General features: G+C 44.1%; 1 protein-coding gene across 5 annotated transcripts in view; it reads left to right on the top strand.

Annotated features, from left to right (window-relative positions):
• SDCCAG8 (SHH signaling and ciliogenesis regulator SDCCAG8) overlaps positions 1–13,026 on the top strand; it is a 205,974-nt gene that overhangs the window by 121,874 nt on the left and 71,074 nt on the right. For 3 of the 5 annotated variants that reach the window (XM_070401360.1, XM_070401361.1, XM_070401362.1), the window contains exons 14-15: positions 3,400–3,527; positions 5,619–5,727. The exons of 1 other annotated variant lie outside the window; for it this stretch is intronic. In XM_070401360.1, coding sequence (XP_070257461.1) covers positions 3,400–3,527; positions 5,619–5,727 — 237 coding nt within the window. The remainder of the gene's footprint in view (positions 1–3,399; positions 3,528–5,618; positions 5,728–13,026) is intronic. One more of the 5 variants, XM_070401364.1, reaches the window with a different exon arrangement.

Raw genomic sequence — 13,026 nt, forward strand, 5'->3', positions numbered from 1 at the left:
TGAGCATTGACCTATGAACCTGGAGGTTGACCTATGAACCTGGAAGTCATGGTCCGATTCCTGGTCAGGGCACAGGCCGGTTGTGGGCTCCATCCCCAGTATGGGGCGTGTGGGAGGCAGCCAACCAATGATTCTCTGTCATCATTGATGTTTCTCTCTCTCCATCTCCCTTCCTGTCTGACATCAATAAAAATATATTTTTAAAAATAGGTTTCCCTAAATCAAAATATTTCAATCTCACCTCTGCCTTTACATCACTTACCACATGACCTTTGAGCAGATTTCGAATTATTTAGGACCCTCTTTTATTTTCAACTATAACGTGACAGGATTTGATTAAACAGATTTGAGATTCCCTTTCATTTCTCGCATTTTAAGGTTTTATAAAAAATCTGCTCAGTCGGAACAAACCTGCAAGGGGAGAAGGCAACATGGGAGGAAGGGAAGAGAAGGAGGTTGGAAAGCAGAAATGTGCCAAGTTTTCTGCCCTGAAAAATAAAAGGTGTGGTTTTTCAAATAGAGTGAACGTTGGACAAGGATTTAAGAAACAAAAGTTGATGTGAACTCAGCATTTGTGGGTGGAGTGTTCCTTTAGGTTGTTTTATCGGGAGACCCACGGTAATCGTGGTTCCTTTTCTGCATTGGATTTCGGGTTTCAGTACTTAGGCACCGTCTCATTCCAGACATTGGTGGGAGACTGGCAACCCCTTTGTGAAGGGAAACAGAGCCCCAGTTTGCAAAGGGGAGTCCCGATCTGACTGTTGTCTCTGTGTAATGATCAATCCTGCCCTTCTCCGCTCCAGTGGGTATTGGTTTTAACAACGCATCTTATGGTCACCCAGTTATTAGAGATCTCAGAGCCCAGGTCTCCCTGCCTGTACCCCCAGCTCTAAGGCGGGTCTGACGTGGGGATGTGACTCAGTGAGCGCCCACAATGCCCTCAGCAGCGTCAGCCCCAGCTGCCATGAGAGCCGCCTCTTCCAGCCACTGTCTAACGGGGTGTTTGCCTCCGCATCTAAGACTCGAGCAGGTCCCCCGGCTTCCCTTCAAGACTGCAGCTGCCTCCCCCTGTGCTCAGGACAGAAGGACATTCGTTCATGGAACACTCGCTGCCCATTTCCTAGGTGCCATGTGCCAAGGACTGAGCTGGGCTCGGACAGAGAGACAAAGATGACAAAGAAGGCAGATGTGTAGAGCAGTAATGGAAGTGCGATAAAGGCTGCCTTAGGAGGCTGTCTGCACGCACAACATATATGAGGACACTGAAGACAGGGTATAGTTCACTAGATAAAAATGGAAGGAGAGGGGAGGATTCTGAGCAGGCTTGAAGGAGTGATGTACACTGAGCGGGGGGCCAGGGGCTGGGATGGGGGGTGAGAAAGGGCTGGGGGGAGAGAGCCCAGGAAAACAGAGAGAGACACGTGCAATGATCCATGGCCGGAAAGCCCATGGTGTGACTGAGGAGGAAAGCATGGCCTCATCTGTCCATTTGTTAAATATAGGAGTTTGGAACTGAGCGCGAGGCAAGGCCTTGGAGCAAACCCAAGGGGGTGTTGTCACTTGAAACACCGGAAGGGACCCTCCTCACGTTAGGGAGGACCCCTGGTGATTCTGCTTGAGTGAGGTGTGGGTGTATTTTCCTTCTGGAATTTTCCACCACAACATTGCCACCCGCGTTGACCGGCCTTGATGCAGGCTTTCCTTATGTTGCTCTATAATTAGAAGCCAGTGAACGGAGGTCCCACAGCGGTACATACGCCAGTAGAGATGCAATTGTTTATTTTCAGTTTGGCAAAGGCAAGGCCGTCAGTATCTCAGTTAGTAAACTGAAGCAGCATGGAGGAGAAGTGCCCGCAAGGGGATCGGCGTTAGCAAGAGCTAAGTTGGTTAATTGAAGGAAACCCTCATCTCACTCACCCAGATTTAGAGTATGAAGAACCAACCTAATGTGTGTGTGTGCATGTGAGCATGTGAGTGTGTATGTGAGCATGTGTGTGAGCTTGTGTGAGCATGTGTGTGTGTGTGTGTGAGTGTATGTGAGTGTGTGTGTGTGAGCATTGTGTGTGTGCATGTGAGCATGTGAGTGTGTATGTGAGCATGTGAGTGTGTATGTGAGCATGTGTGTGAGCTTGTGTGAGCATGTATGTGTGTGTGAGTGTATGTGAGTGTGTGTGTGTGAGCATTGTGTGTGTATGTAAGCATGTGTGAGTATGTGTATGTGAGCTTGGGTGTGTATGTGTATGTGACCGTGTGTGTGAGCGTGTGTATACGGAGCACACGTGTGTGTGAGCGTGTGTATACGGAGCACACGTGTGTGTGTGTGTGTGTGTGTGTGTATGTGCACAGCGTCAGCATCCACAGTGCCTCCTGCCATGAGGTCCTTTGCATCCTCAGGTTCTAGCTCAGGAAGTTTCTCTCTTTAGGAGCCACTGTGATTGGAGAGTGACCATTGGCCCAATGGAAGGGTCTCCATCCAATCACAGTGGATGGGCGATTGTCTTTATAGCATAGAAAGCGTCTTACCCTGCAGTTTCTCTCCGTGTGACCCACAGGGGCTTCTATTATGAAGTGCCGGGCAAGTGATTCATTTCATACATGTTCACATGACGTGGCTGATAGGTGAAAATATTCCACAAAACATGCACATCCTTTACTTGCCTCCAGATAGAAGCTCCGCTGTTATATTTGTGATTCCATTTTCCTCTGGGAGGGAAGTGGAAGTGGCCTGCAAAGCTTCGTTTCCAGAATTCCAGTCTGGGCGTATTGAGCCCTGCTGTTCCTTTAGCTCCAGGACCTTTGGGAAATAGTAACCAGTCATCAGATAAAAGACTCTCCAGGGCCACAACACATGAAGAATGTTACAGCAGCCCTGGCCAGTGTGGCTCAGTGGATAGAGCGTCGGCCTACGGACCGAAGGGTCCTAGGTTTGATTCCCGTCAAGGGCACGTACCTCGGTGGCAGGCTTCTCCCCGGCCTGGGCTCTGGTCGGGGCTCGTGCAGGAGGCAACCAGTTGATGTGTTTCTCTCACATCGATATTTCTCTCTGCCTTTCCCCCTCGTCCACTCTCTTTAAAAATCAATGGGAAAATATCTTCGGGTGAGGATTCAAGGAAAAGTTACAAGGTGTTTGCGTTTCAAGGTTACCAACTACCATCCCTCAGTTGTCACGATTTTTTGATGTGGAAAGTTGAGTCCTGAGTCCACTTGGATGGACGGGCTGGACTTCACATTGTATGAAAGGTCCTTTGGATTTCCCCCTAATTGCGGGGGGAGGGAGTGGAAAGACTGTTGTTTCTTATGCTGAACAATTTACTGCGTCTCAGCTCCCTGTGGCCCGTGGGGAAGGCATGGGGGTGCGTGCATCTGTGGATTAACTTCTGTCTCCTCCCTGCCTCGCAGACTGGAAAAAGAGACCATTCAGCAGAGCTTCAGCAGCGAGGCAAAGGCCCAAGCCCTTCAGGCCCAGCAAAGGGAGCAGGAGCTGACACAGAAGATGCAGCAAATGGAGGCCCAGCATGACAGGACCGGTAGGTGGGGGGCGGGGGGGCCAGAGCGGGGGCCCGCGCCCGCCAGCCGGGCCCACGCCTCACTGTGAAATGACATCAGGAACACCTGTAACCTTTGGCTGGCCGAAGGGAGCAGATGCTAACTACACCGGAGATTCCGAATTACATATTAGTTAGCGTTTAAAAGGGAGAGCGGGAAGCAGTGCCCACTGTCTGTTGATTTCGGAGTGCTGCTCTCACATCTGCTGCACCATCTGGATTATGAGTTTATTTACCTGTGTGCAAGGAACGGAGAGCTGAGAGGGACCACAACAAAGTAGAAAAACAAAGGGCTTGTTTTTGGCTGGGTTCGCGAGCACACATGTTACAGAAAGAAAATAGCATCCGAAGCTCTGCGGGAAGCGCTCCGAGCTCCCCGTTAAAGTCTCCTGAATAGCACGGAACGGCTCCCACAGAACACGCATTAGAGCGCCTCTCAGAGCCTAATGAGTCTGCTTCCGCATCCAAACTGGAGAAAAGCTTTCGCCATTAATCGGTTCTTAATTCACTGTCGCAGCTGGATGTCATTCAGCGGCTCCAAATGGATACGTTCCTTTATTTAATCTTTGCAGCTTCGAACATTTTTAGCATTTAAACGCCGCCCCCGCCTGCCCCCCAGCCCAGTTGCGGGTGATGTGTAATCCGTGGCATTCTTCAAGTTCTCCCAACTGCTGTGGAAATTCACTAATACAAGGCATTGACCACAGCTGGCAGCTTGGCTAAAAATTGCCATCTTTCATCGCGTTGGCGCTGTTCTGCAGGCCGAGCTGGCCAGCAGCTCCTTACCTTTCATTCGAAAGGAAAATGCCCTTTGAAACAGGCAGTCGGGTTTGTGCAGTCGGGGCGGGATGCGGGTCTTTGCACTTCTGAGCGGTGAGTTCGCAGACAGTGTTAGTCACAACAGGGCTGTGGCAACTCATTACGATTCCACGCCACATCCTCCAGGCTGATCGTCCCGGTAAAACAAAAGTTTCATTGATCTGCCTCTTGCAGAAAAAATGTGGCTTACTTTCCAGTGCTTTGATTTATTGTGCTTTGAGTGCTTTCTGCTACAAGGGAAAAGAAATAAAGGGCCTTCGGAAGCCTCACACTTAAGGGTGATTTTCACCTGATTTAATGCCCACGGGATTTGATGGCGTGGTCAAAATTTACCGCACATTCTCTAAGCTGAAACATAGCTAACGTGCCATTCATTAAATAATCTCTTTACTTATGAAGAGGCAAATGTTGTATTGAGTCACGTAATTTCCTCCAGCAACTTTATTAGAGACGTTCTCCTACTAGAATTTGTCACGAAAAAAAAAAAAGAAAATTCGCCAGACTTATTAGATGTTTTCCATGAAAAGAAAAGAGGAGGAAATTAGAGGCTAAATTATTGTTTGCCTCCACTGCTAGCAGGATCCTCGTGATCATGGAGTTGGGCCAATCCCCGAGCAAGATAAGATTATGGAACTGTAGAACCATCTTAACAACACTTCCTCTTACGTTGCACAAAAATACCACACTCTCTTCAATCTCTTTGACCAGATCTTCATTGAGGCTCATACTGTTGACAGTGAAATGAGATGACATAGTTGACCTTCATAATGAGCAAGGGGTATGCAAGGTTGGCAGGGTGGGTAATGAAATATGCGAGCAGACACGAAACATCAAGCATGAATGACAGCATAGAAGAGAGTTCCTCAATACCTCAGCTTTGAGTTATCTGATTGTAATAATTGTTGACACTTTATAGTAAAATTGTCCAAATAAAAATATCATATCTGGCATATTACAAGATATAAGCATATATGACTCCACTGGGGTATTGGGTAATCTAGTGACTGTTGAAACATGACACCACGCTGGTGTGATCAGAAATGTTTCTGGTGAGTAAGTCTTCGAAAAATAAATGTCTCGCAAGATTCAGAGTCTCACCAGGTGAGCAGCCCTTTGACTGAGGACATTGAACGTGACCTCGTAGCATATGGGACGTGGGTAGCGTCTTAGCGTGTTTACACTCTACATATGGAAGCACTGCAGAGCTCCAGCCATAAACATCTTATGTTGGTGGGGGGTTATTGTTATTTCTAGAAAGTGAACAGTATTCATTGCTGACCTCCCAGAATGCATTTTTGACAAAGTTAAAGGAAGAGTGCTGTACGTTAGCCAAGAAACTGGAACAAATCTCTCAAAAGAGCAGGTAGGTGATATTATGTAATACTTTCAGAGCACTGTTTGTTTAAATTCTGTAATTTTTCTTTACAGCACAGCATTTCCACTATTTTACAGTCGAATGTCAAAATTAGGTACAGTAGTCCCCCCTTGTTCATAGTTTTACTCTTTTTTTTACATATATATTTTTATTGATTTCAGTGAGGAAGGAAGAAGGAAAGAGAGAGAGAGAGACATCAATGATGAAAGAGAATCATTGATCGGCTGCCTCCTGCACGCCCCACACTGGGGACCAAACCCATAACCTGGGCTTGTGCCCTGACCGGGAATCAAACCTTGACCTCCTCGATCCTAGGTCGATGCTCAACCACTGAGCCACGACGGCTGGACAGTCACCTTTATTTTACTTAATGATGGCCCCAAAGCACCAAACTAGAGCTGCTGGCAATTCGGACACGCCACAGGGAAGTCCTAAGTGCTTCCTTTAAGAGAAAGTGGAAGCACGGGATAATAAGGTATTTTGAGAGGTTGGAAGAGAGAGAGACCACAGTCATGTGGTTTTTATTGTAGTATATCGTTATAGTTACTCTATTTTATTATTAGTTCCTGTTCATCTCTTACTGTGCCCCGTTTATAAATTAAATTTTATCAAACGTCTGAATGTACACGAAGAAACAGATTTTTCAAGCATCCACTGAGGTCCTGGAACATATCCTCATGGATAAGGGGGGACTCCTATGTGTGGTGATATATTTCCTGAGAAAATATTTTCTCTGAATGAACATCTTCTTAGTCGTCCTTACAGACACCTGGGTGTTCTTTTCGTAATTATGAGTCTGTGCTGTTATTTGACTTTTTTAATGGTTAGGATTGAAAACTAGGAAATTTCACACACAAAGGTCAAGATGGCATGGCAACCCTTGTAACAAAGGATGCAGATGAGTCAAGCAGTTTCCAAGTCTTATGTTGTTACGTGTAACATTTCCATCCATTATCACAGTTCTCTTTAGCTATACACACACAAAAGCCATCTTTAGGTCAAATAATAATAGTTGGAATGTGTATCTATAGAATGGAAGGTGATACTTTGAAATAAATAGACTAAAGCCATTCTTTCCTTCCCTTTCTAGAAGTATTTTATTTTAATGAGCTAGCCACCATGCATTTTATATGTACACTACTCTTTTAGAAGCCCACTGATTGGGATCTTATTGAATTTTTTTTGCACACTTTCTAATCAGATTATCTCAATGAATGAATGATTTTATATTCCACATGGTAAAAAGCCTGAGTTCCCATCTCAGCTCTGACAAGAACTGTAATCTCAGAGAAGTTTATTTGACCTGTTTGAGCCGTGGGTCCCTCTGGTAAATGAGCACTATTGGACAGCATCCTTTGAATTGAACTCTCAAAGGCAACATTCATGTAATTAGCTAGATATCAAATGTCACATTACCCTATAACCTAAGGAGAAAGTTACCTGCGTAGCTTCCCTTCTGTGTTTTTCTGAAACTCACTTAGATCTGCACAGAGCAAGCAATATGGCATCTACTGACTTAGGCATCTCATTCAGAAAGGATTTCTTAGTGGATCAGAGCATGTGATCGCTCTGAGCCCTACCTGGGGTTCCTCCATCAGTGAGCTGGCTTAGCGATAGAATCCCCATCCCTGCGTCTTTGGGGGCAATCGGAGGCTTATGACTCCACTTCTCTCTGCCCACAGGCAGGCAGGGGCTCCGATAGCCACTGAGAACTGCTCTGACGTGTTCCTTCTTAGCAAATACTAATTATTGATCTTAGAGAGGAAGGGAGGGGGAGAGAGAAACATCAGTGGTGAGAGAGAATCGTTGATCGGCTGCCTCCTGCATGCTCCTACACTGGGGATGGAGCCCGCAACCCGGGCATGTGCCCTGACCCGGAATTGAACCTTGACCTCCTGGTTCATAGGTGGGCGCTCAACCACTGCGCCACACCGGCCAGGCTGCAAATACTAATTAAATACCTTGTTTGGGGAGAGGAAGGCTCAGGACCCACAATGCCAGCTATTTTCAGGAAGTCTGACAAGGAAACCCACGTGATTTTGTCATGAAAGAGATTTATAAAATATCAACAGGAGCTGTTCCTAACGAGAAATGTTTGATTTGCCTCACATCGATCCAAGCATAGGTAATTGTTAGGAACAAACCAGCTGAATTATATAATTTAAGAAAAGTTATATTGATCTGGGGTTTACAATACCATATTTTAAGATTGCTTTGTGAGTGATTATTGATTAATTACCTTGCTTTCTGAGGAATAACTCAGGAAATTGAAGTGGATAAAAGGGAAAGGGGTGCTGTATGCTCAGTAAATATGATTTCATTCTCACAACAGCTGGAGACAGGAATTACAGATGAGGAAACCAGTCCACAGAGTGTTTAAATGGCTGGGGAGTGGGAGAGCTAGGGTTCCACCTTAGGTATTTCTGGTTCCAAAACCGAAGGTCTTTCTTACAAGTGCAGTATTTTACATCTACTGCTAAAAAAATCCAGGACAAGTAGTTATGATGGGAACGTTTGGGGGAAAAGTTAATCTTTAAATCCCCAAGGAGAAGTGGGCGTACTGGGCAGGTGAGTGGGTTTACCTGTGCCCTGCTCCCCCGGGGCCCCTTCATCCTGCTGCCGGTCTGTCAGCTTACCCTGTGCTGGTCTAGCGAACTTGAACCTCAACCCCACCCCAGCTCCTCATGCTCTGATTCCTGTAGCTCTTAACCACTGCTTTATCCATTGAATGTGTTTCTTTCATCTGACACACAGAGGCACTCAATATGTATTTGTTGAATGAGTGAATGAATGAATGAATGAATGAAACAAGTGTGGTGCTCTCCCCACCCCCAATCCTGATTGACTCTGGTTCCAGCCTGTCCCTTTGTTAATGACCCAGGGAATGTGCAGTAAAAAGCCCTTGGGAATTCAGAGAGAAGCAGGTTTGAATCCCACTCTGCCATGTAGCTTCGTAACCGTGGGCACAAACCCCAGCTTCTCCCTGTGTAAGGACATGTCTAACACCGTGTTCGGGATGGCTGTGGGAACTGGGAATTTACAGAGAGAGAGTCACAGGTACACATCCAGACATAAAGCACCAAGCGCAGCGCTGGGCCAGGGGCGCACGTGGCTGCTGTGTCACCGCTGGCGTGGTGCTGAGGGTGGGCACTTTGACCTCACTTCACCTGGCTGCTATTGGTTTTGCTGGGGTCTGAGGGCTATTTCCTGAGGGACATAGTCATTATTACAAGGAAAACCTTTGTAGTAAAGGCAAAGGAAAATCAGATGTGGGTCTGGTAGTGATTTGGGTCTTGCCCTGGCCAATGCCTTGTTTTGTAAATCTGAGGAATTAAAACAGCACCGCCTGTAACTTCGAAAGTTGATCCCAAGCTAAGTCCTGCAAACAGCAAACACTCGATAAATTGTTCCTTATTATTATTATTATTATTATTTTTTAAATATATTTCTATTGATTTCAGAGAGGAAAGGAGAGAGAGATAGAAATACCAATGATGAGAGAGAATCATGGATCGGCTGCCTCCTGCACGCCCCCAACTGGGGATCGAGCCCACAACCTGGGCATGTGCCCTTGACTGGAATCGAACCTGGGACCCTCCAGTCCACAGGCCGACGCTGTATCCACTGAGCCAAACTGGCCAGGGCTTGTTGCTTACTAGTGTTAAAACTTTAAACAGCTTCTCAACTTTATAAAATAAGTATCTTATGTGTCTCACAAGAATATAATCCACAGGGTAAATTGTGATTTTAGAGTTTTTTGTTTGTTTACCCTTAAACTTTTCAATTCAGCCTCATTCCCCCTGACTTTATGTAAAGACTATGAGATTTTCAAAATGTAACATTCCGTTTTGGTATTGCTTTCTGCTTTGAAACCACCTATAACGCTTGAAGAGCTCAGAGTGTTTCTTTTTGAATAAAAATTATAAACTTATTAAACCGTCAGGAAGCCCTCCCATACCGTGAACTTCGGGGATTAGTCATTCCCCCTGAACTCTGAGGAGATTTTGGAGTGCTGTCATCCCGGAACTCAGGCTCCAAAATGACTATTTCAACCACGTGGTACGTTTAATCCAAGTTTGCTTCTGATTTCTACAGTAAAAGTTTTCCTGAAAGTAGGTGTATCTTATTTTGTATCTGTCAACAATTGAAAGCACATTTTTACTGCTCCTCCTTGTCTTAGTGGCATTTCTCTAAGAGTTTCACATTATCCAAAATCCCACACTAAACCCATGGGTTCGTTCCATTTAAAATAAGCTTTCTCTTTACTCACAGATCTCGTCATTTGACTGGGGCCCGTGCGGAATGACTGGGAAAGTGGCAGCTGGGGCTAGCCATGCCTGCGCACCCCACCTCTCCACCCCAGCCTCCCGGGGAGGTGTTCAGAAGCGGTTCCCACGTGCATGCGTGCGTGTGTGCATGTGTGTGTGTCCGGTGTGTGTGTTTCTCCCCCATAGCAGTGCCTATTGCTTCTGTCCTCTGAAGCCCTGTGATTAGCCTTATGCGCATTCCACGCTGCAGTTGCGGTGCCCCCAGCCCAGGGCCTGTGACTGGCACGTCCCCTTTAAAAACTAAAAATGAGGGGACCCTCCGGTGCGTTTTGTCTCGCTTGTGTTTGCCCGCCAGACCAGTGAGTTCACCCGTTTCCTTCCCGTGGACGCCAGGCAGACATTCTGGCCGATGCTCCCTGAAGCTCACATGCACTCAGCTCCCCTCCCCCCTCATTCCCCAGTCGCTGACAGCTCCCTGCAGTTGCAGGGTAGTTCTTGAACTTGGGAAGTGGAGCTATTTAAATACCTTCGTGCTGCTGCGATTTTTCTTTGTTAAAGTGTAAGAAGGGTTCCCTCTTTCCTGGCACGTGGATGAATGAATGAATCGGCCGTGAAATGTTTGCGGTGCAGTGTGGCCTAACGGGCCGGGGACACCCCGAGAGGCTGGGCCGGTCCTGAGCACGTGCTGGGGTTCAGCCTCTCAACACTCCCACGTTGGAAAGAACAGGACGTGGAGCGCAGAACCGGGCGACATGGTTTTGCTTCTGTTCTTTCTTTTCCATCCTTGTCGCTCTCGGGTTGCTCGGCTGGTGGATTGATGGCTAACCCTGCCCATTGTGGATTTGTGATCTGCGTTTTGTAATTAAGAGGAACAATGGGAGTCCATTGGGCCTCGTTATATATAATGGTTGGTTTAATTTGTTTCACTTCTATCTTGTTAATTGTAAATTGATCATTAAAATTTGAATTCTAATCTGTCACCAGGGTTGTGGGTATTGAGGCTAGAGCAATGAGCCCGGTTTTAATCACTGATGATGAGAAACAAATTTTATAATTTTGGTACATATTGCAGTTCATATATTTTAACACTGTACTTTATGGTGTTATAAATATTGTTAAATGACTTTTAGTGTAGTTTTACTGTGTGGACTATAATGTATAAATTATATTACTGTTTTGGCAACAGTAGGTATCCAACTGTGTGAGTTTAATTGAAGTAAAGAACACACACCCGGCTGAACTAGTTTTTTTCTGCATGTTTAGATGCTACAAAAATTTTATTCTGTAAGAGGAGACTGGTGTCAGACTCTGCTAATCGTTACCAAAAGTCAAATGAGAATCTAGAAGAATAAAAAATTAGGGGTCATGTTTTCTCTTAAAAAGCAATTATCGCTGTAATCCTAATGATAGTAAAATATTATATTTCATGCCAGTGCAATTACACACTATTGCTGGTATATAAAAACGCAGGGGAAAGTTCATGCTTCTGTAAAGCCAGAATTTACCTACGTTTTCTGTGAAAATGGGTTTAAGTCAATTATCCTTTTGTATGACACTAGAATCGTCTTGCCACAGATGTAATCTCAGACTAACCCAGAAACTTGTAAGTTTACTCTTTCAACTTTACAAACTATTCATTCATTCAATATACCACTGGCTCAAGGCAGATAAAAAAGATCGTGTCCATGTACATTTATCAAATTCTTTTTGAACATTGGAAGTTGGTAGGCAAATTATCATTATAAATAAAAAAAGCCCCAAAAATATGCAAAGCAGAAAAAAATATTGTAGCAATAAAATACCTGATAGTCATATGTACATTACTACTGACATTTATATTTTTGTGACTCTAGGAGTAAGGCATTCTCAATATAGGGCATTTAGATACAGATACAAAGATGAATTAAAGAAAACATTTTCTGGGACAATACCATCCAGCTAACGATTGTTAATTTTCTATGTGCATGTAAATGTGTATGTAGTCTACATTTATATTGTGAATGAGCTTATACTATAAATATAGTTTTGTATTCTGCCTTTTCACTTAATATTGCCTCATGATCATTTTTCTAGATCACTAAATGCTTTGGAAATATAATTTTAATTGAATCATTTGTATGCACAAGACATTTAAGATGTTTCCAGTTTTTAACTGTTGTGAATAATAGAATGATAATTTTGTACATAAATCTGAATTTTTGATGATTCTGTTAGTGGAGATGTCTAAATGGGGATTATTTTGGTCCAAAGACTATGAACCCTGTAAGACTATTAATGTGTGTTACTGTGTTCAAGTACTAAATAAATTCTGCTCATGGTATAGATGCACACATATCAGTGGGAGAAGTGAGAGACTAAATTAAAAAAGTGAGAGGCAATTTGCACAGTGGGTAGAACAACCCCTGTAGAGAGACCTGTGTTTGTGCCTGAGCCTGGCTAATCGCCATCGGAGTGACTTTAGGCAAATCATTAAGCTCATGTTTACTCTCCAAGAAAAGGAAATAAACACTTACATTGTAGGATTAATCGAGACCATTAATATAAAGGATGGATTTCCCTATTTGGCATAGAGTAGGCATGCAATCAATATTTGACTATAATCTGGTTTTATTATGAATTTCTCTGAATAATAGCAAAATTGAATGCTTTATAAATGTCTATTGGCCATTTGTTTCTTCTTCTGTGACTATTTTTCAAGTCACTTGTATTTTTTATTAAATTGGGATATGATGGAGAGTAGGGATAGCACTTTATTAAATAACATCTCTAATCTTCCTTTGTTTCATTTTGTGCGTTTCCAGTTCCTTTTTAAAATTATCAAAAACTTGTTCTTGGTTCTTTTTGCTCTTATGAATTTTTTAAAAAAACCAAAGTGACTTTATTTTTTTTGTTTTAAATACATGTCCATTGTAAAAATTCAAAAAATCTGGGGAAAGAAACAAAATGTAATTCCCAATCCTGACACAAAGAGTTAGAGATAATCCATATTCATATGTGGTACACATGTCAAAGTATTTCT

This window comes from Myotis yumanensis, unplaced genomic scaffold, assembly GCF_028538775.1.
Source record: "Myotis yumanensis isolate MYYU_CA2020_CCGP unplaced genomic scaffold, mMyoYum1.0.hap1 SCAF_22, whole genome shotgun sequence".
NCBI lineage: Eukaryota > Metazoa > Chordata > Mammalia > Chiroptera > Vespertilionidae > Myotis > Myotis yumanensis.